We start from the raw sequence: 27,694 nt of genomic DNA on the forward strand, positions 1-27,694 counted from the left end.
TATGTAATTAATATATATAACAATCTTTACAGCAGCATTCATTGCATTAGCAGAAAACAGAAAACACAAATACCCATTGACAAGAAAATTCATCAATAAATTGCAGTGTATTCAAACAACAGAACTGCAGCAGTACAAATGAAGGAACTATAGCTACAGCATCAACACAAACTCTCACGAAGGCAACACTGAGAAAAAATAATGAAGCAAGTTGTAAAAGAATAAATAATTTGATTCTATTTGTATAAAGTTCAAAAATATGCAAAACCATGCATTATTTTCAGAGTACATACATATGCAGTAAAACTGTGAAGAAGAGGCATCAATTAACAAACAAACATCAAGAATTTTTTGCTGGTAGGAAAAAGGGAACAGCAAAGATATTGGTATTGACCTGTTCTTTAAGCTATGTGATGGTGTTTGTTACTGCTAGTTACTATGTCTCAAAATATATAAATACCCTTTTGTGCTAAAGAAAGAAATCAGTCATGACAACAAGATGCTACGAAGCAAAATGTTAGTTCTCCTCCATCTAATTTATAAATAATGAGATACTAATAAAAGAGAACATTTCAAGAAGGTTAACTATTCCTCTATCCGCTGCTGAGCAGTATTGTGTGACTCAGAAAACAAACAAAAACCAAAAAAACAGATAATGAATAAAAGGTATTTTTAGAAGACAGTACGTAAATGTATAGGATAATTTTTAAAGAAATTTTTTAAAAGAGTTTAAATGGAAAATCACTCAAAGTTTGACTATCATCCCTTACCACTCACTTTCCAAACAAATATGAAAGAAAAAAACATCCTGGAACTGTAATTAAACTGCCTCCTATTAGAAATGTATATAGCCAGTTCCATTCTCATAAGTTATCCCACTTAAAATCTGAAAAGTGTATTTAATTCCCTATGTTCCTGAAAATCCTTTCGTATTAAGGAAATATACAGAAATAGATAAATTCTCCTTCAGTAAAGAATGAAAAAGAAAGAGGAAATTGAGAAATTAAAATATAATAATAAAATAAAGCCATGGTGAAGGCAAATGAACAAATGCAAAACCACGATGAGGTCTTCAGTAAATTTTTACTGGCTAAAACTGGGCTCTGAATTTGCAGTCAGATATAGCAAAGAAGGAAACATGATTAGTTAAAGGATAGTTATAAGTTAATAAACTCTACTCAAAGATCATTATCAGCTTTTTTTGATACTGAAGCCAGAGAGAAATATTCCCTGTGAATCTTATAAAGAACTAAAACCATCAAGCCACCAAAATACCCAGAAGGTTAATAAAATTAATGGATTATTAGAGGAATAGAACTGGGGGAAATAAACAAAAATACGTTGCAGTAAAATTATTAAATAAATTGATTAATGAAGCTACTTAAAATTCAACATACTACCATATTATTATATTATTTATATGGTCATATAAAATTTACTGACCTTCCTGAATTGCCATGTCCACAGTTATTCCAGAAGCTGAATGCAGAAGCTTTTGGTAATTCTGTGCATTTTGATCAAACAACTGTACAAGAAGAGTGCATGTCTTCTCATATTCACATCTGCTAACAGTGCACAACTGCTCCAACTGCTGAAACACAGTGGCGGTATCATCCAGTGGATCATCTAAATTATCTCTGCAAATATATAAGAAAAGGATTGCAGATGATATTAGAATGAGATGTACTTTTATTCACCACAAATAAGCTTTATTTATGTTAAATAAAAATCTATCATAGATAAAGAAATAAAAGACATAGACTGGAAGGTAAGAAATAAAATGTCTATATTTGAAAATGTGAACCACAAGAAAGCTACTAGTACTAACAGGTGAGTGTATTTCCAAGGTGCTAGCAATACAGGTCAATATATAGAATTCATTACTATATACTAACATGAATTGGAAATTTAAATTTAAAAAACAGTATCTCCAAAGGCACCAGAAAACATAAAACACTAATTAAATCTTAAATATATGTAAGATCTAAAGACTTAATAATACAAAACAGTGATGAAAGGAATCACAGAAGAACTAAATAAATTAAAAGATAAACATGCTCATTGGCTAAAAGACTCAATATTGCTGAGATGTCAATTCTTCCTCCAAATTAATCTACAAATTCAATGCAATTCTAGTCAAAATTCCAGCAGGACTTTTTTTTGTAGATACTGACAAGATGATTCTAACATTTATACAGAAAAGCAAAGGAAGTAAAAGAGCCAAAACAAAAGAGCCCTTTAAAAAGGGAAAACCAAGATGAAAATTCACACTACCTGATTTCAAAGCTTATTATAAGGCTACAGTACTCAAGGCAGGGGCTACTGGCAGAAGGAGAAACACATAGACTAATGAGAATAGAGTCCAAAAATAGAACCATACATATGTGGTCAATTAATTTTTGAAAACAGAGTAAAGACAATTCAATGGAGAAAGGACAGTCTTTTCCACAAATGGTGTTGGGGATAACTGGTCTTCCCTATGCAAAAAAGAAAAAAAGGAAAGAAAAAGAACATTGAGTCTAAACCTCATATCATATAAAAATTAACTCAAAATGGATTATGGACCTAAATTTAAATTATAAAACTTCTAGAAGAAAAAAATAAAGGATAAATTGGACTTCATTAAACTTTAAAACTCCTGCTCTTTGACACACTCTGTTAAGGAAATGAAGAGGCAAGCAAAGGACTGGGAAAAAATATTTGCAAAACACATATGATAAAAAGACTTGTGACCAGAATATACAGACCTCTTTAATCTCAATATAAGAAAATAAACAACCCAATAAAAAAATGGGAACATATTTGACAGGCATTTTACCAAAGAGTATATACAAATGGTAAATAAGCACATAAAAAGATCCTCAACATTGTTAGTTATTAAGGGAATGCAATTTGAAACCACAATGAGGCACCACACCTATTAGAATGACTAAAATTTTTTAAAACTGACAATATCAAGTGCTGGTGAGGATGCAGAGCAATTGGATTTTTCATACACTGCTGGTGGGAACGTGAAATGATACAGCCACTTTGGAAAATAGTTTGGCAATTTCTTATAAAGTAAAATATACACTTACCAGGCAACCCAGAAATCTCACACCTAGGAATTTATCCAAGAGAAATAAAAACTTAAATTCATACAAAAATCTGTATAGGAACACTTACAGCTATTTTACTCATAAAGGCAAAAACAGAAAGAACCCAAATGCCCATCAATAGGTGAGTGGACTAATAACTGTGATATATCCATAAAATGGTATACTATTCAGCAATAAAAAGTAAAGAAGTACTGACACAAAATGGAAGAATCTCAAATGCATTATGCTAAGTGACAGAAGCCAGACTAAAGGGCTACATACTATATGATTTCATTTATGTAATAACATCCAAAAAAGACAAAAATTTTAGGGAACAAAACATCAATAATTGCCAGATGCTGAGGATGGGGAAAGGTCTGACTACAAAGGAACCTAAAAAAACTTTTTGGGGTGATGGAACTATTTTATATCTTGATTGTGTTGTTAAACACAACGGCATACACTTGTCAGAGCTCAGAGAACTGTATACTAAAAAAGGTGAATTTTACCATAGGTAAATTATACCTCCATTTAAAAAAATTCCAAGATGCAGAAGATGAAAATACAACAAAAACATTTAGTTTTCAATACCTCACAACTATGGCAACAGATTCCAACCGAGAAGTGATAAAGGCCTTCGTGATTTCTGGTGCATAAGTGTCTAATAAGTGGGGTTCAGTTGATTTCACAAAAGGAACTGATGCTACCATCCTTTGCCAGAGAGTTAATAGATAATGAACACTGTTGGGAGCAAATTCCCAATGCTACAAAAAAATAAAGCAAACGTTATTTAAAATGACATTATGTCTTCCTAGAATAAGAAATGCAGAGGCAAAATTAGTAAACATACAGTTCAAAATAAACTTTTATTCCGATTATAACCAATGAACATTTAAAATAGCAAATTCTGTTAAATGTTTGTGAACTTCCTTCTAATCTTTCCAGGAATATTTTTTCACAGAGTTGATATCATGTGGAAAATATGGTTTTAAAACTTCCCCCCAAACTTATAAAAAGAATTTTTCCAAAAACTAATCTGTAGAACTTTATTTCATTTCTCCACATAGATTTTGCTACAGCGTCTCAATTCGGTCTTTAATTATTAGATATTTAGATGGCCTCTAAATTTTTATTATTATAAAATTTGTTACAAAGAAGTTTTTTACCTAAAATCTTGCAATGAACATTTTTAGTAAAGTGCTCTAATAAATGTTTTTAAAAATCCCTACCAAATCTTACCAAGAAAGGGTTTTAAAACTATCTACAGTTTAACATCAACTATATATTTTTATTTACCTGTAGGCTAGTAATGGTAAAATTAGCAATCAATCTGATAACTTCAGGATACTCCTTCACCATAACTAATTCTCCCAGCTGGTAATTTGTCTTTAAACGAGCCAAAAATCGACAAAATTCATGATAATTACCTGGATTGGACAAACCCTAAATTATGAGACAAAAAGAAAGGCTTTTTAAAAAACTTAAAAACAAAAAACCAAATGATTCCTACTCGACTTAATGTTGTCCTAAATGATTAATAATAAGGAATCCAAACTAGAGGCTTTGGAGGAAGCTTTGACCATGATGACTAAATCATAATGTTTGGGAACCATTATATTAGCCCAAAAAAATTTGCATGAGAGACAGAAAAGAGAGGAGAAAAGGGTGGGGAGAGGGAGAGAGAGAGAGTGTCTCTTGTGACTTAAACAGAAGTCAATACAAGACCTGAAAAATATTTAAGATGGAAAGTAAGAATTGGCTCTTGAAATCCTGGAAAAGAGCAATACCACTAGACTTACATTAAATGTGTACCCACAAATAACAGAAACATCTTTTAATTCAACAAATATTTATTGAGTACCTAGAGGCATTATGTCCTCAAGCAACTCCTTGTCTCTTAAGACATTCAAATAAACTGCTGCAATGTAGAGCAGAAAGTTTAAAAAAAGTACTACAAGACACAGAGGTAACTTTGTGGGGAGGACAGGTTAAAAGGAAAGACCAACAAAGTGCCCCCAGTGAGCTCCTTGAAGATAGGACATGTGTGTTATTATCTTTATAGTTTGAGAACTCTGCACTATAGCTGGCATGAAATAGAATTCAAGTATCTTTCAGTATCTGTTTAATACTGAAAGAGTTTGTAAAAAATTTCAACCCATGAAAAAATATAACATAGTTTCTAATTATTAAGGACTAATTTAAAAATATATTTTGTATTCATGGGTCTTTTAATACATACTTATAATTCTAAAAATATATATAATATTCAAATTAACTTTTAGAGCCGTAAAACATCAACATGAGGATATTGGAAAATCAATTAAGAGAATTATCCGATATTAGCATATTATCTTCCACATACTGACTGATGATAGTGAGCTGAACAACTAAAAATTTTAAAGTATTGATATATTGGTAAAAATCCCATTTATCAGCAAAACACATAAATTTCAGATATGCCAACAGTGAAAAGATAAAACGAATGCACAACACATAAAATACCTCTTAATGTGCAAAAACGACTGTTCTTTAAAGAGTAAGAATGTTTTCTTTATGTATAGATATTATATGTCCCCCCTAAGTTATTAATAACCAAGAGACTTAGATAAACCTCCTTAAATCATCATTTAACCTTTTACAATCTGTACTTTCATTACAGATATTTTAAACCAAAACCAAAAGTGAAACAAATTTTATCTAGGCATCCAAAATCACTAATTTATAATGGCTGTGCAATTCTCTGAAATGAACACAGCCACTGAAGATTTGCAGTTAACATAGAGAGTAGATTTAAAAATCTACAAACTTTTATTGTCCACAAGAGGGCAAAAAAGATATTATTTCATAATTTAAAACCACTTATTCCAATATTAACATCCAGATTTATACTGTCTTCTAGTTTAGAAGGTAGACATGACTCTGAATTAATCACTTCAGTAATTTAAGAAGTGCAAGCAAAGTACAATGGTAAAAAGCAGAAGCATAATAAGATATACAACCTCTATTCATATTTACCTAAAAGAACAGGAAAAATAAAAAGAACAACACAGCAGTCAGTCAGGAAAACATTCACTTTTTAAAACTGCCCATTTATACCACAAATGAGATCCAAGAAAGTAGAATATGATACTTATTTTCTTCCAGAATCGTAATAAAGTCATAAGTTTATTATGCACCTTTCAGCAGAAAAACTGTATTTAAATATGGTAAGTATTAATTAAATTATTTCAAAAATACCTGAGGGTTTTCAAGTATCCTTTTTACTCCCTTGATTAAATTACCAAGGTACTTGGCACGTTCAGGACTGCTAAATAAGGACCTTCTTGTAGAAGCAAACTGAACTAAACATGAAAGTGCCTAAAAACAGGAACAACAAAATTCATTTCAACTTTAAAATTAATGTAAGGCCACATGTAAGGAACACTACTCTTTACATTTAAATTTTTAAAAATTTTAATGATAAAATAGTGTTATAGAATCCAAAAACAATGAAAGCTAAACATCATCAATAATTACCACCACCCATAACCCATCAATCCCACCACTAGAATTCCTATTTCTGTGTAAAATTCCTCTAATATTTTTGTATATATTAAATACACCAGAGCAGAGCCGGGACCTGCATACACTCAAAGGCTCCCAATTGCTTTTGATGCCTAATCTGTTTGTAAACCAACGAACCAGGTGTTTCATCAAAAAGAAAATATGGTTTTGTTGTAGAATACATTTGGGAACTACTGTACAATATGCACTGCACTATCCTACAAGTGGGAAAAATCCTTTAACTTTACTTAATCCAGCATGTCCCAAACTTATCTGGTGATAAAACATCTTGCCCACACCATTTATTAATATCTTGAGGAACAATTTGGAAAATGCTGCTGAAAAAGTTAGATACAGTATAAAAATTCCTGCAAAGTGTCTGTGGCCTAGTTATCTTTCTGAAGTTAATACTTAATCAGCCAATTTCACTTCTTGGGTTCTTAATTATACTACTGGAACCCACTGAAGCCTGTTTGTTCATTAACTGAGAGGCCCAAAACTGGCAACTTTTAGGCCAAACTGGCCCACATATGTAAACTTGCCCACTTTAAAAAAAAAAAAAAAAGAATTATCTATCAATATTTAAATATTCCAGTTAGGAGATTTCACACAAAATGTCTGGCTCTCTTGGCAAGGGTGAGAATAGGGACAAAAATCAGAGGATAGCCTTTTTAGATGTTACTCAGTTGGCCACAGTCCTTAATGTTAAACACAAAAAACAAGCAAACAACCCAAAAAACAAAACTCCCTTCTGATGTGTAGAAGGTTCAGGAACCATTAGCGTAATAAAAATATCCAGGGGTTTGGGGTCAAAACCACCTGCGTTTGAATCTCAACTCCAAAATTTAGTTCACTGCCCTGAAGAAAGTCACTTAGGCCATTCTGGATCTGTTTCCTTGTCTACATAGGGAAGATAACAATAGTTACCTTGCAGGGCCACTGTGAGGATGAAGTGAGATAAGCGATCATAGGATAGGGCATGCCCAATAAATGTCAGCTACATTCTCCTAAAGCAGTTGCTTTCCACTCTACTTTTTAAGCACCAGTAGCTTGTTTGTTTTATCCCAAAACATAACTGTACATGAAACCATGGTTTTTAAATAACTAAAGACAAGACTCTTCTGGTTAAAAGACAGAAGGCTGAAGTTCTGTGGCACCACCTGGAAACATGAGTGTCCTGTGAAACCCAGTTTAAAAACCACCACCTTAAAACCCTCGATTTGAGAGCAAACATGTTTTCTAAGAAAGGGAGGGAGTATTTTTGTGAACCTATTCCTCCCTTCTAGGTGATAACATATCTAAACAAACATACTGCTGATATGTACTTTAAATGTGGAACATCTTTTTTTCAGGAAATGACAATATAAGAATTCCCCAACTTCACTTCTACAAGCTTAGATATTAAACTAACAACTTTCCTTTTTTTTCAATCTTGCCTGGTCTCTGTTTTAGATTCCACAAAGATGGGATACAGAGTCTCAAAGTTCCATACTATAACCAAAGAGTTTCAAGAATCTTTTAGCACACAACAGAATCTGATTCAAAAAATAAAGGAACAACTGGAGTGATGAGCACAAAATCAAGTGAGCAGATCCCCTTTGTTTCTCATTTGGAGATATCTGATGGGGGGCCACATGGCAAGCCTGACATGGAGCCAAGCAAAGTGGAGAAAGAGTTAGAGAGGTTAAGAAAAGGGAAGGTAACAGGTGGGGTGGCAAACTACTGGACTGAGGCCCAGAAGAAGAGCTGGGGACTGAGTAGGAAAAAAGATACTTAGAGGTTGATAGGTTGTCTTGGCTACAGGCAGGGACTAAATCACCAGTTATGGGTTTTGGGCTCACCAGTGAAATGACGGAAACTATGGACTATAAATAGAAACTGAAAAATAGCTTACGTAATACAAATCCCAGATGATGTAAGAATCTCTTATAAGAGGTAAACCTAATCAAGAATATAAATAAAGTAAATATGTACCACCCTTATATAAATATCACAGGTACTTTTTAATGAAATAATGAATGAGTTTTACTTACTAACTGAGATAGGAGTGGTGGAAGTGAATGATACAAATTAAAGAAAAGATCCAATGTTTCTGGTTCCAGGAAAACTGGAAAAAAAAAAAATTCTAACACCATTACTTTCAATTCAGTGATCTTCACATAGTAAGACATTATCATACAAACCAAAAACTCCAAGACCTCTGCATGTGGCCAATCTTTCTTTGCAGTTAGGCTTAATTCCTTTTTAATTCCTAGCTATTTTCCTTTGAAATATGAAATAATACAAAGATAGAAATTAATTAGCTAAGATGTTCCTTATTTCCATGTAGCACCTACAGTTCTTACCTAGAGAACCTTCTCATTATTTTCATTTACATTAAGGTAATAAAAACATTTAAAAATTCAAATAGTATCAAAAAGTAAATAGTACTAAAAAGTATATAGTAAAAAACAGCTGTACCCTACTCCATTCCAACTGCCTTTCAACTCTTAGCTATATTTAAATACATGTTTCCAAATTACATGCTGTATTACATGTCTTTGACTGTTTTATTTTAGGTTTCAAATGACCTTGTTATGGTACACTCTCCCCTCTACTCCCACCACTCTTTCTACAATCCATCATCTCTCAAAAATCCATCCACTGTTGTAACAATTTGGAATTAAATCAATTCTAAGTGTTTACCTTATTATGACTATGTAAATAATGTTAACAGCTAAGCCAAGTATACTATGATTATATCACATTTCCAACACTCCCTGGATTTAATCACAGCATCTTTTCTGTGCTTAGTTGTGTAGATCGATATCTGTCACTAATCCTTTCCAAATGCTCTGACAGATTTGCAAAATGTTCTTCATGCCATTTTCCACCTGGTCAGTAGCATCAAATAACCTATCACTTCCATCTTCCCACCCCTTCCTCCTGGAGCCTTCTTCAACTTCGACTGGCTGTTCCAAAATGTGTTACATAATTATCTCCTTTTAATGTCTGCTGATAGTCATCTTGTGTTAAAGCTTTCCTGAACTCCATATCCTCTATTTTCTTGCTTGTATGTCAAGTAGCTTCATAAGAGCAAGTACATAAGGGATAAATTTCAGAACGATTTACATGTCTGAAAATATCTTTATTCTCTTATACTTGGTAATTTCAGTCTAGTTTGAAAATTATTTTCACTCAGAAGTCTGAGGATATTACTCCATTGTCCTCTAGCTTCCAGTACTACTGTTGAGAAATCTAATACCATTCTTGATCCCAATCCTTTGTAGGTGACTTCCCTTCTGGTCGATTTTAGGTTCTCTTTGTCCTTGTTATTCTGAAATGTCATGATTATGAAGCTTAGTGTATTTTTTTTCATTATGTTGGGTACTTATGGGATCTTTCAATCTGAAAATTTATGTGTCTCACTGCTGAGAATTTTTTTTTGGTATTGTTTGCAAATTGCCTTCTGTTTTTTCCTGTCCTTTCTTGAACTCCTAATAGTCAGATGCCAAGCCTCCTAGTTTCATGCTTCAATATTCTTGCATTTTTTTCTCCTATCAAATCTCTTCTTGCTTTTTTCGTTCTACTTTCCGGGATATTTCCTTAACTTTATCTTCCAACTCTTTTACTGAATGTCTTATTTGGGCAACCTGTATATTTGGAACACTGTCTTAACTTTCGTTTTTGAAACAATATCCTATTCATGTTTCAGGAGTGCATTACCTTTTCTTATCTCTCTGAGGATAGTAAATTAAACCTTTTTGAAATTTACTTCGACTCTTCACTTTGCCTCTGTTTCTACTAACTCTCTCTTTTTAAAAAAAGATTTCTTGAGATAATCAGATTTATATGCAGTTGCAAGAAATAATACAGAGAGATCCCATGTATTGTTGACCCCACTTCCACAAATGGTAAGTTCTTGCAAAACTAAAGCACAATATCACAATCAAGAAGGCACACTGATAAAATCCAATCCACCAATCTCATTTGGCTTTCCCAGTTTTACATGTACTCATGTGTGTGTGTGTGTATGTGTATTTAGTCTGTGCAATTTTTACTACGTGTGTTGGTTCACGCATTCATCACTACTATCAAGATACAAAGTCCCTTTTAATTGTTTCTTTTAGTCTCTGACTTCCATATTAGAAGTTTTCACCAAATGTATGGTGTTTCTCTACTATATCTGATATCCCTGAATGCGAAACCTCTCCAGTTTAATTTCTCAAGGGAAAAAAGCTCTGGTCTTGGGAATGGAGGGGGAAGTACACGTAGGGAAGGAAGGGAAAAGGGCAGTCACAGAGCTGCACAGAGGTGGTAGAGAAGATCCCGGGGGTGTTTGTGCAGAACATAGACTTTTTACCAAGTCCTTTCAGCCCAATTCCCTACCTCTGACTTCAATAGGAAAGCCCTATTGCCATCATCTTTCTGGGATGTGTGAGAGCAAGTGAGTTTGCTCTTTTTTGGTGTCCTTCTCTGTAAGAAAGTAAATTGCAATTCTGCTCTGCTAAGTTAGCTACTCTAATTCATTCTCTTTATAACTTTGAAAAATATCTTGATATCTCCTGCCAAGTGTTATATCCTCTCCTACTGTTTATCTGAAAATTTCAAAACAGAGCTCTTCATTTCCCCACCTAAACTGGTCGTCCTCCAAATCTAGAGTTGTCTTTTCTTTTTTCCAAAATCAAAATATAGAGGTTACTATGATATGAACTGAGGAAAACAGATTTCAACATTGGGTATCAGCAGCTACCTTAGGTTACAAATTTTTTTGAACTTTTTGATTGCCAAGTAAAAAACAGAGATAATTGCACATAAAGCAACTATACTGCTAATCCTGTGTATTTTATGTTGACCATTCCTTACACTAAACTTTTTTCTTACTTGTTCTCCAAGTTGTTGGAATCTGTACTGTACAAAGATCATCTGCAGATTCATCTGCTGAACTGCCAATGAAGTCAAAGTTAAGGCAGTTGAGGACCAGTTTCAAGACTTGCATTACTAGGTTTTGCTGACCTTGGTCCTGAAGGTTTAAAGGCTTGGCCAACACCTGAAAGAGGTTCAGAGTCAAATGAAACATTATGACATATGTCAATTAAAAGAATTTTACTCAACTAATTTAAATAGTTCTTCAGTGACAAATTAAAATTAGTAAAAAAAAAAAAAAATTTGCAAAGTTATGTTGTATATATTAGAAAAAAACTGTAATATCACTATCAACAAAAATCTACAATAATAGATTAAATTTTCAAATTTAATCTTGTAAAATGGGGTTAAAACCTTTCATATTTAAATGCAAACTGGAGGTCACCTTCTAAAGTTGTAAGAAGTAACTTTAGGACAAATACTTTACACAGCACAAATGTATAAATGTACAGGATTTGTTAGCTCAAGGAGCAATTGGAACAAGCTGAAAATATAATATTCTTCAAGAAAAAGTAGGGGAGCTTCATGCATAAACGATACATATTCAGCTAACAAAGGTTCTCAGAGCTGTTTGAATGTGGAAGGACACTCACAAGCTCCTGGAGAACAAGCCCGACCCCCTCAAAATGTTCATTCTGACACAACCAGAATAGATTATATCTCCTAGAGATACAATGTGAAATATTTGTGGAGGAAATGATAAGAAGCTTGGGGTTCTGCTTCAAGAAAAACACAGAAAGAAATAAAGTGGTTAGTTAAGGATAGAGATGAAACAAGATTGGTCACGAGTTGTTAATGCTTAACTGGTTGCTGGGTCTAAGGGAGTTTATTATACTATTCCATCTTCTTGTGTATATGTTAAAATTTTTCATACTAAAAGAAAAATTTTTAAATAATAGAGGAACTTTTAGTCTGGCCTAGTGTGGCAGTTACCATGTTACTATACCACAGAACTTAAATAAGTAGAAACTAGTGATTAGTGGAACATACTTTGGGAAATGCTCTACTACACCAATTAACAAGCTTGAGCAGAATGAGGGAGTCCCTATATTACAAGAGAACACAATATAATTATGAATCATACTATCCCTAATGTTCAATAGGGCACTAAGTAGCAAACGGGAAAATATTATTTCCTAAAGAAATTATTAAAGTCAACTATCTTGGCTCAACTCTGAAAAAATATTGATAAATGATGAATTAGGAAAACTTGCCATCATTTCATTGTTCATCTGCACCCCATTAAAATATGGGCAGGGCAATATAGAAACTAAGTCTTAATTAGCTTCTGCAATAAGTAATCTACAGTAGGAAGATAATGAAACTACTGTCTAAAGACAAGTTACTAAATTCCCTTTGGATCTTACTTTATTATATCCCGACTACATAAAAGTGAATTTTTTGGAACCGCTTACAGATTTGTGCAAATTAATTTGTACTTAAATTAAATGGGCACAGGGGAATTCATCTGAAATTCTTCTGAAACAGGATGCTGAATTATTAAGTAACTTACCTCTTTTAGAAGAGAGCATGCTAGCACTAAAATGTCTTTAAGAGAAGTGTCACGAAATGAGGTAGCTATTTTCCTGTGTTTTGCTGAAGGTCTAGAATAATCGACCTAGAAAGTTCAAGATGAATTTATTTAACCAGACTTACCAAACAGCAAAGCAAAAATTTACTATGTAAGAAAAGGAATGAAAATAATGATTAAAGAATCATAAAGTATAGAGCTAAAACAGCTTTTAAAAATCTACTAGTATAAGTGATTTGTTTATGGTTACTCAAAGAGCTAATAATGGCAGAGCCATGACTAGAACCCAAGTTTCTGTACTGTTTTAATTCAGTGCTCTCTCTACAAACTATACTGATGCCAAAATTGAAAAGCAGAATTGATCATACTTTCAGAGGCAATATAAACACAGATTATAAAATAATAGATAGATACTGTCAACTCCTGAGTCATGCATCACATTTCGCATTAGGCAAGTAATAGCTTCCCTGTTCCTCAGGCTCCACCTATAAAATGGGAAATCTCTGAGATAATCCTCAAATTCTAACTTTCTGTGAAAGAGCAAACTGAATCAGTTACAGAAGATTCTTCTATATGAAAGTGATATTTCTATATATATCAGATATGTCACTGATTCATGTATTTTGATATTCTAAAAAAAAAAAAACCAAGGCAGAAATTATAAATAATCAGAAATTTGATTTGTTACATAAGCAATAGTATATTCCCCCTGAATATTTTATTAGTTAATAATAAATAATTTTTAAGAATAAGTTTACTAAGACTAGTCCTTGAGCCTCTAATCTAAAATATAATATGGCAAAAACTATACTATTAGTACCATTAATATTTCCATTTATCACTAGGAAACAGCAAACAAAGCTGAAATCTGATACCCAAACAATTATTAATACCACAGGCTACAGCGGCTATAGCATTCCTTTTGGTATCTGAAAGATGAAAATAAACCATTTTCCTTCCTGATATTTATAGACTTGAAAAAAGTAGTGAGATCAAAATTATCTGATACTTCCTAAGCTCCATCATATTATACTTAAATGCCACATTTACTTATAGAAACATGAAACATAACAGAAGCCCAAAGTGATTACAGAAAGCAGTTACTGGAATCTCTACCTACTATGTAAGATCCAAGTTAGCATTTCCAGCATTCCCCCCTTCTTTTAAATCAAACGGCCATCTCTCTCTCCTTCAATTGGTCTGTCTCTTCAGTTTCCCTCAATATATAAAAGTTTCTCCTTAATACAAATTAATAATAGCATATAGCATTATAATCTCAACTTATATATATTAATATATAATAATAATATATATTATTATATATATTATATATATTAATTAATAATATTCACATATTATTTCACTAAATCCTCAAAACTAACCTGTGAGATATATATTATTCTCTTTTCACATAAGAGAAAATTAAAGTTCACAGGCACACCATATCTATAACACTGAGGGAAGAACCTTGGGTTTATTGAGCACTTGTATGTACTAGGACCTGTGCTAGTAACTTATCTAATCTTAATAAGACCCAAGGAAAGTGTCATGATTGCTTTACAGATAGTGATATGTAAGTTTAAAGACATTAATAAGTTTGGACAAAGCAGTAGGCAATAGAGCTAAAACACAAATCCAGGTCTTATTTCAGAGTTATCTTCAAGGCATACATGCTTATTCTACTTGGGTTACTTATTTAGATATCCAATTTTTTTGAGAAGAGGGATTATACATCCATTTTCTACTGCATAACTATGTCTCTACCATGTAGGCAAAGAATATTTTACTTCTTGATGATTATATATTGAATATACTGCAGGAACACTAGCCTTAGCTTCTACAAAAGCATGATAACATGTAATTCTAAACTTTTAAGAAACCTCAAGTTTAGATCTTTTTCTTAGAAGATACATCCTGTTGTTGACCCTACATGAATTTACCTGGCTCACATTTGACAATTATAATATTTGATTTTCATTATGCATTGTAGATCTCCCTATTGCCTGGTTCAGAAGTACTTAAGAAATGCTAGTTGAAATTGTTAATGCTCTAAAATTAGGCTAAGTAAAATGTCTCCACAGAAGCCATGTATTTTTTACCATACAAAGTCAAAATCACACTTCAGAGCTTGAAGCTTTTTTCAAAAGGTACCTAGATCTACATAAGATAAGCGTGGAACATCTTGTGACAGAAAAGTAAGAAAATGTTCGAAGGATGGTGAATAAATGTCAAATGAACAGAGATGCTAGCCTGAAAGGGTTCCTAATGGCCAAATTTGGGAAAATTTGGGCATCAAAATATAATGTAAGTAACAAACTATAACCTATTAAACAAAGTTAGAAACCAGGAATCCAAACTGATAGAAATAATAAATGAATAAATCAAAAGTTTAATGAGGAATAAGGTATTTTCAGAGTCTTAAACTACCTGCCCACAAAATACTCATTATTTACAAAGGGGGAAAGAATCAATGTACAGTTGGAGAAGCCTGGTAGAGACCATCTTAGTCAAGTGACCAAAGTGAACATCATTAGTGACATAACAAATCAAATCATGTGCTTCCTGAGAGGAGGCAATGAGAAAACCACAGATCAGCACATCAGCCCACCTGCAGCACTCAGAGCCAGACCTCTCAGCCAGCTGGGCGAGGACCAGCCCCGACAACCAGTACGCCTGCAGCAATCTTGGCCCAACCACAACAGGAGGGCACAGGCAGCCCACACAAAGGAGGAGGAGCACCTGGAGCACCCGGCTCTGGTGACCAGGGAGATGGTACCACCGGGCCCCACAGAACACCTTTTATGTTAAGACCACTGTTTGAAGACCAGGAGATGTAGCTGATACACCTACTACATAGAAACAAACACAGAGAGTCAGACAAAATGAGGAGGCAAAGGAATACCTTCCAATTGAAAGAATCAGACAAAACCCCAGGAAAGGAACTAAACAAAATGCAGATAAGCAACTTACCAGATAAAGAGTTCAAAGTAAGTGATAAAGATGCTCACCAAAATCGGGAGACAAATGGATGAACTCAGTGAGAACTTCAACAAAGAAATAGAAAATATAAAAAAGAACCAATCAGAACTGAAGAATACAATAACTGAAATGAAAAATATACTAGAGGGAATCAACAGCAGACTAGAGGAAGCAAAGGAATGGATCAGCAATCTGGAAGACAGGGTAGTCAAAATAACCCAATTGCAACTGCAAAAAGAAAAAAGAATTTTTAAAAAATGAGGATAGCTTAAGGGACCTCTAAAACAACAAGCGTACTAACATTTGCATTATTATAGGGGTCCCAGAAGGAGAAGAGAGAAAGAAAAGAGCACAGAATGTATTTGAAGCCATAATTGCTGAAAACTTCCCTACCCTCAGTATCAAAAAAAAATCTGAATAAAAAATAGGCAGAGGACCTGAATAGACATTTTTCTAAGGAAGACACACGGATGGCCAACAGATGCATGAAAAGATGTTCAAAATCACTAATCCTCAGGGAAATGCAACTCAAAACCACAGTGAGATATCACCTCACGTCTTTCAGAATGGCTATTATTAAATAGACAACAAATAAGTATTGGCAAGGACGTGGCAAAAAGGGAACCCTTGTGCACTGTTGGTGGGAATGTAAATTAGTATGGCTGCTATGGAAAATAGTATGGAAGGTCCTCAAAAAATTAAAAATATTGGGTTGGGCAAAAAGTTTGTTTGGGTTTTTCCGTAAGATTTTTTTTTTTTGGGGCAAAAAGTTCGTTCGGGTTTTTCCGTGGAAAAACCCCAATGAACTTTTTGGCGAACCCAATAGCACTACCATATGATCCAGCAATTCCACTTCTGGGTATTTACCCAAAGAAAACAAAAACACTAATTCAAAAAGATATATGCACCCCTATGTTCACTGCAACATCAATTACAATAGCCAAGATATGGAAGCTACCTAAGTGTCTATCAATAGATCAATGAATAGAGTATGTAGTATAAATACACACAATGGAATTACTCAGGCATTAAAAAAGAATGAAATCATGCTGTCTGCAATAACATGGGTGGACCTAGAAGGTATCATGCTAAGTGAAATAAGTCAGATAGAGAAAGACAAATACCATCTGATTTCACTTATATGTGAAATCTAGAAAACAAAACAGAAAGACTCACAGATACAGAGAACAAACTGGTGGTTGCCAGAGAGAAGGGGGATGGGGGCTGGATGAAATAGGTGAAGAGGATTAAGAGGTACAAACTTCCAGTTATAAAATAAATAAGTCTCGGGGATATAATGTACAGCATGAGGAATATAGTCAATAATATTTTAATAACTTTGTATGGTGACAGATGGTTACTAGACTTACGTGGTGATCAATTCATATATATATATATATATGTATAAATGTCAAATCATTATGTTATACACTTGAAACTAATATAATATTGTATGCCAACTGTACTTCAATTTTTAAAAAAAGATAAAAGTTCTTAAATATAAACAATACATTCCCCTTTATTATAACATTACTCCATGTAAAACCCAACTTCTGCTTTTGTTCTGTTTAGAACCATGTTAAATACAAAAATGAACAGGAGCAGGTGAGGATGTGCTCAGCTGCTGAGTTCCTAAAGGCGCTGGTTGGGGGTAAGCATAGCTTCTGCAAACTCTCCTTGTATGGGTGAAACCCATGCTAACAAGTAGCCTGTTCTTTGTTGAGTCATGCTGTGTATCCATTATTGAGAATCAATTCACCAAACTGCTAAACTGCTTGTCTTTTATGTGTAAGCAAATAAAGGCTTGTTCCACTTTTGCATATAATTTATTTTTATGATTAGTATATTACTATATACACAGAGGATAAAAGGACGGTTCTCCAATTGCCATGGAGAGAGGACCATGTCTAATTTCTTGTTCTTTGCAGTACTTTATATTGTTACTGTCATTTTCAGTAACAATAAAAGTGTTCCAATACTTAATTATCCCACCAATAAAATAGACACCCCCCCCCAAAAAAAGACTTGCTTATTCAGAGTTTTAAGCCACACAAAGATTTTACATCAAAGAAATGACATTACTTAGCAAACTTCATGTCACCATTAGATGGAAAGGCTTACCAGGTTCATTTCCTGAGTCAATTCTGAGAGGATTATTACTCCAATTATGCAGTGTTCCACAGTACCCTTTGGAGAAAAAACCAAGTTTAGCCTAAATGGAGACAAATGATTGGTTCTTAATGTATAAACCAGGTAACATTTACAAGTAATTAAATACTGAAACATCACATTTTCTTAAAATAGATCTATTAAAATATATAGAAAAATCACTATGAGGTCCACAAATAAAAATAATGTCAAGTTCATTTTTTTGAAGGATAAATTTAGGTATAGAGTTGAGTGGGAAAAAAGCTCACCTACCTTAGAACTTCATGATACTCTATAAAATGTTTTCAGCACGTAGGACTTACAATAAACTAAACCTCAAAATACAGGAGTGTAGTTTAATCCTTTTCATAAGACCACGAATAAGAAAGAACAAAAAACAATTTTTAGCTCTGTAAATTTGCTTGAAGATAGATGCATTCAGTAAATAATTAATAACTTAGGAACTAATTTAAATCCCTCAACCAACACCAGATAAGATCACTTAGGCTCTTTTAATATTATTTAATAGTGCATGTATATGCATTTACTATGGATCTGTAATGAAGGCTTGTGAACTGCCCAACGCACTGCGTAAATACATGACTATCAATACAGTATGATGTTTTAATGTAATCAGCTTCCAATTTAATCTCAATAACTTCCTTCAAATCAAAATTCAGATTTTATATGCACATTACTGACAAATTACCCAACTGCAAAATCACACTGGAAGTATGAAAATAAAAAAATCTAACATCCAATTACAGTATAATAATTTTAAAAAAGCAATACAGATGATACACTTTTCAAGCCTTAATTTTATAGCTGGTCATTCCTTCTAACTATCACAGAATTCCACTAACAATGGGTCACTAGGTGTAATTAAATTCAAATTATCTCAGAATAAAAAAATAAAAGAAACATCCATAATTTTTGCTTTTTTTTTTTTGACTGCACTGGGTCTTCGTTGCTGTGCGTGGGCTTTCTCTAGCTGCGCCGAGCGGGGGCTGCTCTTCGTTGCCGTGCACGGGCTTTTCATTGCGGTGGCTCCTCTTGTTGTGCAGCATGGGCTCTAGGCGCGCGGGCTTCAGTGGTTGCGGCACGTGGGCTCAGTAGTTGCAGCACGTGGACTCTAGAGCACAGGCTCAGTAATTGTGGTGCACGGGCTTAGTTGCTCCGTGGCATGTGGGATCTTCCCAGACCAGGGATCGAACCCGTATCCCCTGCGTTGGCAGGCAGATTCTTAACCACTGCCCCAACAGGGAAGTCCAATTTTTGCATTTTAACTCTTTATGGCCCTTTAGGACAATCGGAACTCTATGATAAACTACAGATTTCACATTACTGAAGCATCCATCTTCTGTGTAAAACAGACCAATGCTCCTTAACGTGTCATTCCCTGACCAACTGTTAGTCCATGAATCTGCTGGTAGTCTGCAAATTTGATTCTAATCTGAGAATGGTTTGATACTGGTCCATGACAAGAGATTGCACCAAAATATAAAACAGATAAGTCACTAAGTACACTGTTTAGTTCAGCTGGCATTTTTTTCATAGCAAGTCTCTCTTGATGATGGAAGCACCATGTTGATTTACATTCTGACATAAACTCCTTATCTTGCTGTGAACCAGCAATCTGAATAGCACTGTCCTAGATGATAGTAGTATCTCCTGGGTATGTATGTAGAAAGGAGGCATGTAAATGTTAGAAGTGTGGCAGCAATAAGGTTACAATAACAGAGAAAAGAAGATATACAAAATTTCAGGCCATTAAAAATTTAACAAACTTAAAATAATTTTTAGTACAAAATTCACAGAAGCTGTTATTACCCAAAGGAACCATGCGGTACTATTTTAGAGTACTAAAACACTAAGTCAGCTGTCTTTCTCATGACTCAAGGTTAGGTTAAGTCATATACCCAGAAAGCAAGTGCTTTTTTTGTGATACTGTAATAAACTTTGAAGATAAAACATTTTCTGTTTCTTCTGGTCTTCCAAAACTGACAAAAGCACACTAAAGCCCAACTTAAGCTCAATTTATCAGCCATTGAAAAGGGAGCTTGAGAAATCTTAGCCAACAAGAATGATTTCATTTCATTCAGTTGTCAACCTTGATTTTATTTTAAAAGAACTCTGAAATCTATTCTTATTTACACTAATGATTCTTGATGAGCTGTGTACAATCTTAGTAAATGACAAGAGAGGGGTGCTACTGTGTTAGTCAAAATTATATGCACAACTATAAAGTGAGAAACTCATATGTCACTGAATAAACTATCCCTCTGTCCCACAGCAGATCTCCTCAGGGCTAAAAATACACTTATTCTTGTGATATTTTAGATAATCAAATATTTGTTAACCAGGATTTTAACAATATGAATAAAAGAGAAGCAGTATAGTCTAGTGTTTCATATTCTGAGGTTTCTGGCATTACAATGTATGATGGAGTTACATCTTACATAGGGATTAAATCTGACAGTTACGGTATAAGCAATAACATCTCAGAAAGTCCAAATAGCCCCCTAATTGCCAATAAACCAACACTGAACATCTATTAATCCAAACTGTCAGTTTTTCCTTGAGAACTGTAACAGATCACTGCTTCTTCAGCAGAGCACCAACTAAAGTACTTTTCCTGCGATTAGGGATAACACTTGCATGAAAAAGTATGTATCTTTAAATATCTGAATCATACTGAGCAGGGCATGGTGGTCATCCTAAGAGGCATACAGGAACAGAAAAGAGCAGATTTAAGTTTCCCATATCACACCCCACAACACAAAATACTATGTGGAATGGCAAGTGGAATCACTGGCACAGTTTAAATTAGTGTCCTCTTGCTTTTCTTTTTTCTTTTCTTTCTTTTTTTTTTTTTAAGTCCAAATACCTGAATTTGTGTAAGTTAAATGTGAGTATGTTATACCTTTAATCATTTAGGTTAAAAACATTCTTGAGAATTTAGTATGACTCAATGTGGTATAATGTAAAAAGATTTTTAAATATATATATCTTAAGTTAGAAAACCTGTTGAAGTACGAGTGCTATGCTTTACTAGATCACTATGCAATCCTCTACAAATTTCCTAACTTTTCTAAGCCTCAGTCTTCTCATTTACAAAATGTAATTCCCTTCACAGAGATGTAATTAGCATTAAATTAGATAATACATGAAAAACATTATATACATGTTTTGCATATATGCAATACATAGACACACGTGGTTAGAAATGACAACATATATTTTTGAAATTATAAAACCATTATAATTTGCATTCTTCTGGTTTGGAAGTTATATGACATGATCCTCTTTTCCTGGCAATAAAAAATACAGGCTCCAGAGGATAAATAATAAACCATAATTAATATGGTTCTGGTAGCCACAAAACAAACCATACAACTTTAAGAAAAGCAGTTTTCTAAACCAAAAAAACAACTACTGATGTTCTTATAATGTAATAATGCCTTCTTACCTGAAGAAACTTCTTCACATCAGCAATAATTTCTCTGAAGACAAACTGGTCTTTCTGAACCTCAAACCACCCCAATTTAGTAATTTTAGCAATGACTTGAAGTAGAGCTTGGATGACAAAGGGAGCCAGCTTGGGTTGTGATGCCACATAATTAAGAATGTAGTTTCCTGTAAATAAAATATTGTGATCATTTGGACTTTTCAGTAACTTAAAGTGAATAATGTAAAAACAGGTAGTGATGACAACACATTCTTTGACAAAAAGTCAATCCCTTTCTCCAAGATATGTACTTATTTATACAGTCAGTTCTCCTATAAGAGTTATTTGGAAAAAGCAAATTTGTTCCAATTCAATTGATATATTAGGGGATAATATGAGTATAATGCGAATGTCACTTTCATTTTTGCATAATTTCATTTAGAAAGAAACACTAGGTGAATAAGGAAAATGGCAACCAAGCCAAACGAACCAAGCCATACTCAAAATGCATATATCTACTAGCTATCTCAGTTCATCTCATGTGTTATCAGACTCATCCCTTTTGGTGTTACAATTTCCATCCTATTTCAGATCACCTTCCTTCTACCTTCACAGTAACTCACAAATTTCAACACTTAATGAGTTATTTGTGAGTTATTTGTTGAAGTGGGTCCCCTTCCACAAACTTCAGGTCTTCTTCAACATAAAATGCTGTATTTATTCTACCATTTAGTATTTCTTAACCATTTAACATGTGTAAAACTCTACTATGTCTTTTATTAGATTTCTATCCTTTTTTTAATGTGTCACTGACAAAATGTTTCAATTTTATTTCCATAATCCCATTTCTCTAATAAGCCCTGTTGTTTTACTACATATCACTGCACGGCATAGTCACTTTTAGGAATACATATGTCATGTTACAGCAAAACTGACTACACACTATATGGCTGTTTAAGTGGCAGAAAAAAATACAAATAATATAATGTGATAAAATAAGTACATAAGTTAAAGAAAGTACGAACAGAAGAGTAAAGCCTGGAATAAAGTTAATATACCCAAATCATTAAAAGTGGGTAGCAAATTCAGCTATGAGCTTCCCAATGGAGGAGTGACTGAGGTAACAAATGGGCCACAAAAGTCTATCAGAAAAACAGAAGAAAAAAATTTTTTAAAGGGAAAAGTTTCCATTTCTACTTTGGCCCCGAACGTCAGCATACCATTTGGGAAAAGAGTGAAGAAAAAGTAAATATTAATACTTCACTATTTAACTAAAAATAGCTTTAATGGAAACAATCCCAAAATCCAAGAACACTTTCAACAGCTGTTCTTGACAACTGTAATGAGAACCTTGATATAAAAAAGAAAAGTTCTCACGACTAGCACATTTCAACCTTAATTTTTATTAACATTAAAAATACACAGTTATACAAATAAAAATAATATTAAAAAGCACAGATTTTCCTAGCATTAAGATAAATCTGAAAGAGGTTTCTGCTATGGATTAAAGTAATATGGTTCTCTTAAGCTTCATTACATGTAATCTTTTATTTCAATAACAAAACTTATGAAAATGACACTGCCTCCTGAACATAAAAGAAAATCTGGTTTATTTACTTCTATTATTTTTATTTTTAGTATCTTGAAAAATTTTAACCTGGAGGGAATGTGAGGAATCTATATGTAGGTAGTGGTAACCACTGGGAGGGTAATCTCAAAAATAATAAAACAACAAAACAGGAGAAAAACCAAGTTTCACATTTAAGCTAGGTACCTTAAGCACACCTTCCCAAACTCCCTGAGCAAAGATACTAGCTAATAAGTTTATTATCTAAGGCAAAAAAATTTAACAGACTTATTTCTGTTACTTTAGTTGAATGTTTTACATAAAATATTCTCACGTTATGCTTATTACATGACCTATAATAGTGTTCCAGTTTAATAAGCAAGAGCCAATGATAACAATCAAGTAAAACAACAGCAATCTCATCATCACCAGCCCAAGATAATAGGGAAAAGCCATACCAAGAAGAAAATGAAATGTTCAGAAAGACACATGGGAGAATGAAATAAACAGCTGCAAAAAGTCCCCGACAAAAGTTAACAGAAACTTGGAAAGCTATGCACTAGAGGCTCTTTGAGTGTCAAATGCCCATATGATAACAACAATATTTAGCATTTATGAAACAAGTTAGAAATTAAAAGTGCTTCCCAGAAAAAAAGCTTTATGCAGCTCTCACAGCAATATGAAGATATTGCTACTATATTACTATTACTATTATTCTGTTTCCTAGGCAAAAAAATATCAAGGTCAAAGAGGTGAAACAACTTGTCACAATGGCCAAATTGGGACTTTGAGTCAGGTTGTTTTTGTTTGAGTTTGTTTGTTTCCTGCTTTCAAATACCGGTCAAACCATATATTTTAGTAATAATTAGTAATTCAAAAACTCTACTAAGTCCAAACTTGTAGACAGTCTTTTGGAGTTTACTATCATTAGACTGAAACTTTAGGTATTACACATTATAGAAATTTAATATGAAATATTTTTGGCTGATTAATTGAAGTCAAGTAAAAATATGCCGCAAAGTCTATCAGAAAACATACAAAAAGAATATAAAAGAAAAGGGGAAAGACTCAATCTCTACTTTGGTCCCAAAGACTAGCATGTTATTTGGGAAAAAAGTGAAGAGAAGGTAAATACCTCAACATTTAACTACAAATGCTTTGATGGAAACAATTCCAAATGCTGTGAACACAAAAATTTGAGCTATAATCTATGCCTTGAGAGCTAGCTTATAAAATATTTGGAGAGATAGACAAAAAGAAACTACCACAAGAAGATCAAGGTAAGACTTACGAGGTGAAGATGTGGAGAAACTGCAACGTTCACACATTGCTGCTGAGAACGCAAAATGGTATAGGCACTTTGAAACATAGTTGGGCAGTTTTTTTAAAAGTTAAGCATAAACTTACCTATGACCCAGCAATTTCACTCCTAGGTATCTACTCAAGAGAAATGAAAACGTATATCCACACAAAGACTTGTAAGTCAATGTTCATGGTAGCATTATTCACAGTGGCCAAAAAGCAAAAACAACCCATATGTCCATCAGGTGGTGAATGGATAACAAAATGTCACACATCTATACAAGGGAATATTATTCTATAATTAAAAAAATGAAATATTGACACATGCTACAACATGGATGAACCTCAAAAACATTTTGCTAAGTGAAAGAAGTCAGACGTAAAAAAACTACACATGATAAGATTTTATTTATATGAAATATCCACAGAAGGTCCATCTATACAGGCAGAAAACATCTTAGAGGTTGGTGGTATGGGAGCAGGACTAACTGTAAATCAGCATGGGGATTTTGGGAGGGATGATGGAAATGTTCACACAACTCTGTAAATTTACTAAAAATCAAAAACTGTACACTTAAAACAAGTTAACTTAAGGGTATATAAATTATACCTCAATAAAGCTGTCTGAAGGGGAGTTAGCAAGGAAGGAAAGAGAGAGGGAGGGATGGAGTGAAGGACAGAGAAAGGGAAGGAGAATTGATTGATTTATATAGGTAATTAAACTTAAGCTACACTTTTATTTGAATAGAAGATTAAAAGGACAGCATTCCAGGCTAGAGAAACAACATAAGAAAAGGCACCAAGGCAGAAATAACATGGCATGAGGAAAATACCTTCTGGTACAAATAGGCTAGTACCAACGAGATACAAGACTACAAGGATGGGACGATCCATCAATTACAAGCTCATGAAAGGACTCGAATGCCAGGCTGAGGAAATGGTATTTAATTGATGAGCAATGGTAAGCCATCATTAATTATGCTAAGAAAGGTAGAAAACAGTGTACTGGACACAGAGAACAGGCAACGGAGTTAATGTTGGGAAATAATGAAATAGGTAGTTTGGGACCATATCATGAAAGAATGAGAATTTTGGAGTTGATGTAATAAATGCAATGTGACTTTGAGGCAATCTTCACATTTTCCATTTTAACTGACATACCAATTATTCTACTGACACATGTCAGACATGTCATAACATTCTAATCTACTTGCAGAAGCAAGAGTAGTAAGTCAAACCCAAGAAACTCATAAAGGAAACACATCATTCGTTGCTTGAAATTGTGCGGTAGGTTTCTACTTTTCTCTTTGTTCCGAATTTCCTTTAATGAGTGTACGTCTTTTTTTTTAAGTATCCATTTAAAAAAGATAAGTGAAAGAGACAATCTGAATAGGCCCATATCTATTAAATTAATTGAGTCAATAATTAATAACCTTCCAAAACAGCAAGCACCAGGCCCAGATGGGTTCACTGATGAATTCTACCAAACATTTAAGAAAGAAATTCTACCAATTCTCTACAATCTCTTCCAGGAAAAAGAAGGAGAGTGAATTCCTCCTAACTCATTCTATGAGGTCAGCATTACCTTAACACCAAAACCAGACAAAAACATTACAAGAAAACTTGTAGTTGAGCCAATATCTCTCATCAATATAGAAACAAAAATCCTCAACAAATTATTAGCAAAGCAAATCCAACAATGTATAAAAAGTTATATACCACAACCAAGTGGCATTTATCCCAGGTATGCAAGCATTGTTCAACATTTTAAAATCAATTAATGTAGTCCATCACATCAATAGGCTAAAGAAGAAAAATCACATGATCATAATAGATACAAAAAAAGGATTTCAAAAATCCAACAGCCATTCATGATAAAAACTCTCAACAAACAAGGAACAGAGGGGAACTTCCTCAACTTCATAAAGAACATCTACAAAAAAACCACAGCTGATGAATAAAATCAAAGAAATAAATAAATGGAGAGATATTCCATGTGCATGGATAGGAAGACTCAATGTTGTCGAGATGTCAGTTCTTCCAGAACTGATCTATAGATTCAATGCAATCCCAACCAAAATCCCAGAAAGTTATTTTTTTTTTGGATATTGACAAATTGATTCTAAAGTTTATATAGAGAGGCAAAAGACCCAGAATAGCCTACATAATACTAAAGGAGAAGGACAAAGTTGGAGGTCTGACACTACCTAACTTTAATTTTTATAAAACTATAATAATCAAGACAGTGTGGTACTGGTGAAAGAACAAATACATCAATGGAACAGAATAGAGAACCCAGAAAGAGACTCCCATAAATACAGTCAACTGATCTTTGACAAAGGAGCAAAGGTAATAAAACAGAGTAAAGATAGTCTTTTCAACAAATGGTGGCAGAACTGGACCTCCACATGCAAAAAAAATGAATCTAAACACAGAACTTACACTCTTCACAAAAATTAATTCAAAATGATCACAGCTCTAAATATAAAATGCAAAACTATAAAAACTCCTAAAAGACAACAGGAATAAAATCTAGATGACCTTGGGTTTGGTGATGACTTTTTACAAACAACAACGAAGGCACAATCCATGAAAGAAATACTTGATAAGGTGGACTTCATTACAATTAAAAGCTTCTGCCCAAGAGAATGAGAAGACAAGCCACAAACTGGGAGAAAATCTTTGCAAAAGACCTATCTGATAAAGGACCATTTACTAAAATATACAGAGAATAAGAAAACAAACAACCTGATTTAAAAATAAGCAAAAGACCTAAACAGACACCTCATTAAAGAAAATATACAGACAACAAATAAGCATATGAAAAGATGTTCAACACCATATGTCATTAGGAAACTGCAAATTAAAAACAGTAAGATTCTACTACACACCTGTAAGAATGGTCAAAATCCAAAACACTGAAAACACCAAATGTTAGCAAGGATGTGGAAGAACAGGAACTCTCATTCATTGCTGATGGGAACGCAAAACTGGTACAGCCCCTTTGGAAGGCAGTTTGGTGATTTCTTACAAATCTAAACATACTCTTACCATACAATCAAGCAATCACTCTCCTTGGTATTTACCCAAATGAGAACTTATGTCCACACAAAAAACCGGCTTTATAGCAGCTTTATTCGTAATTGCCAAAACTTGGAAGCAATGAAGGCGTACTTCAAAAGGTGAACAGATAA

At 33.6% G+C, this 27,694-nt stretch overlaps 1 protein-coding gene across 6 annotated transcripts in view; it reads right to left on the reverse strand.

Moving 5' to 3' along the window:
• Positions 1–27,694, reverse strand: part of RANBP17 (RAN binding protein 17) — a 306,501-nt gene that overhangs the window by 262,089 nt on the left and 16,718 nt on the right. For 3 of the 6 annotated variants that reach the window (XR_014262049.1, XM_082456404.1, XM_082456402.1), the window contains 9 exons: positions 21,653–21,819; positions 18,157–18,222; positions 13,039–13,143; positions 11,484–11,649; positions 8,654–8,727; positions 6,315–6,434; positions 4,374–4,520; positions 3,669–3,841; positions 1,444–1,637 (listed from right to left, as the gene is read on the reverse strand). Coding sequence is in view for 5 of the 6 variants with exons in the window: in XM_082456404.1 (XP_082312530.1) it covers positions 1,444–1,637; positions 3,669–3,841; positions 4,374–4,520; positions 6,315–6,434; positions 8,654–8,727; positions 11,484–11,649; positions 13,039–13,143; positions 18,157–18,222; positions 21,653–21,819 (1,212 nt within the window). In the remaining variant the exon portion in view is untranslated. The remainder of the gene's footprint in view (positions 1–1,443; positions 1,638–3,668; positions 3,842–4,373; positions 4,521–6,314; positions 6,435–8,653; positions 8,728–11,483; positions 11,650–13,038; positions 13,144–18,156; positions 18,223–21,652; positions 21,820–27,694) is intronic. The other 3 variants (XM_082456403.1, XM_082456405.1, XM_082456406.1) reach the window with 3 other exon arrangements.

Source organism: Balaenoptera physalus (assembly GCF_965194825.1).
Source record: "Balaenoptera physalus genome assembly, chromosome: 3".
Classification (NCBI taxonomy): Eukaryota; Metazoa; Chordata; class Mammalia; order Artiodactyla; family Balaenopteridae; genus Balaenoptera; species Balaenoptera physalus.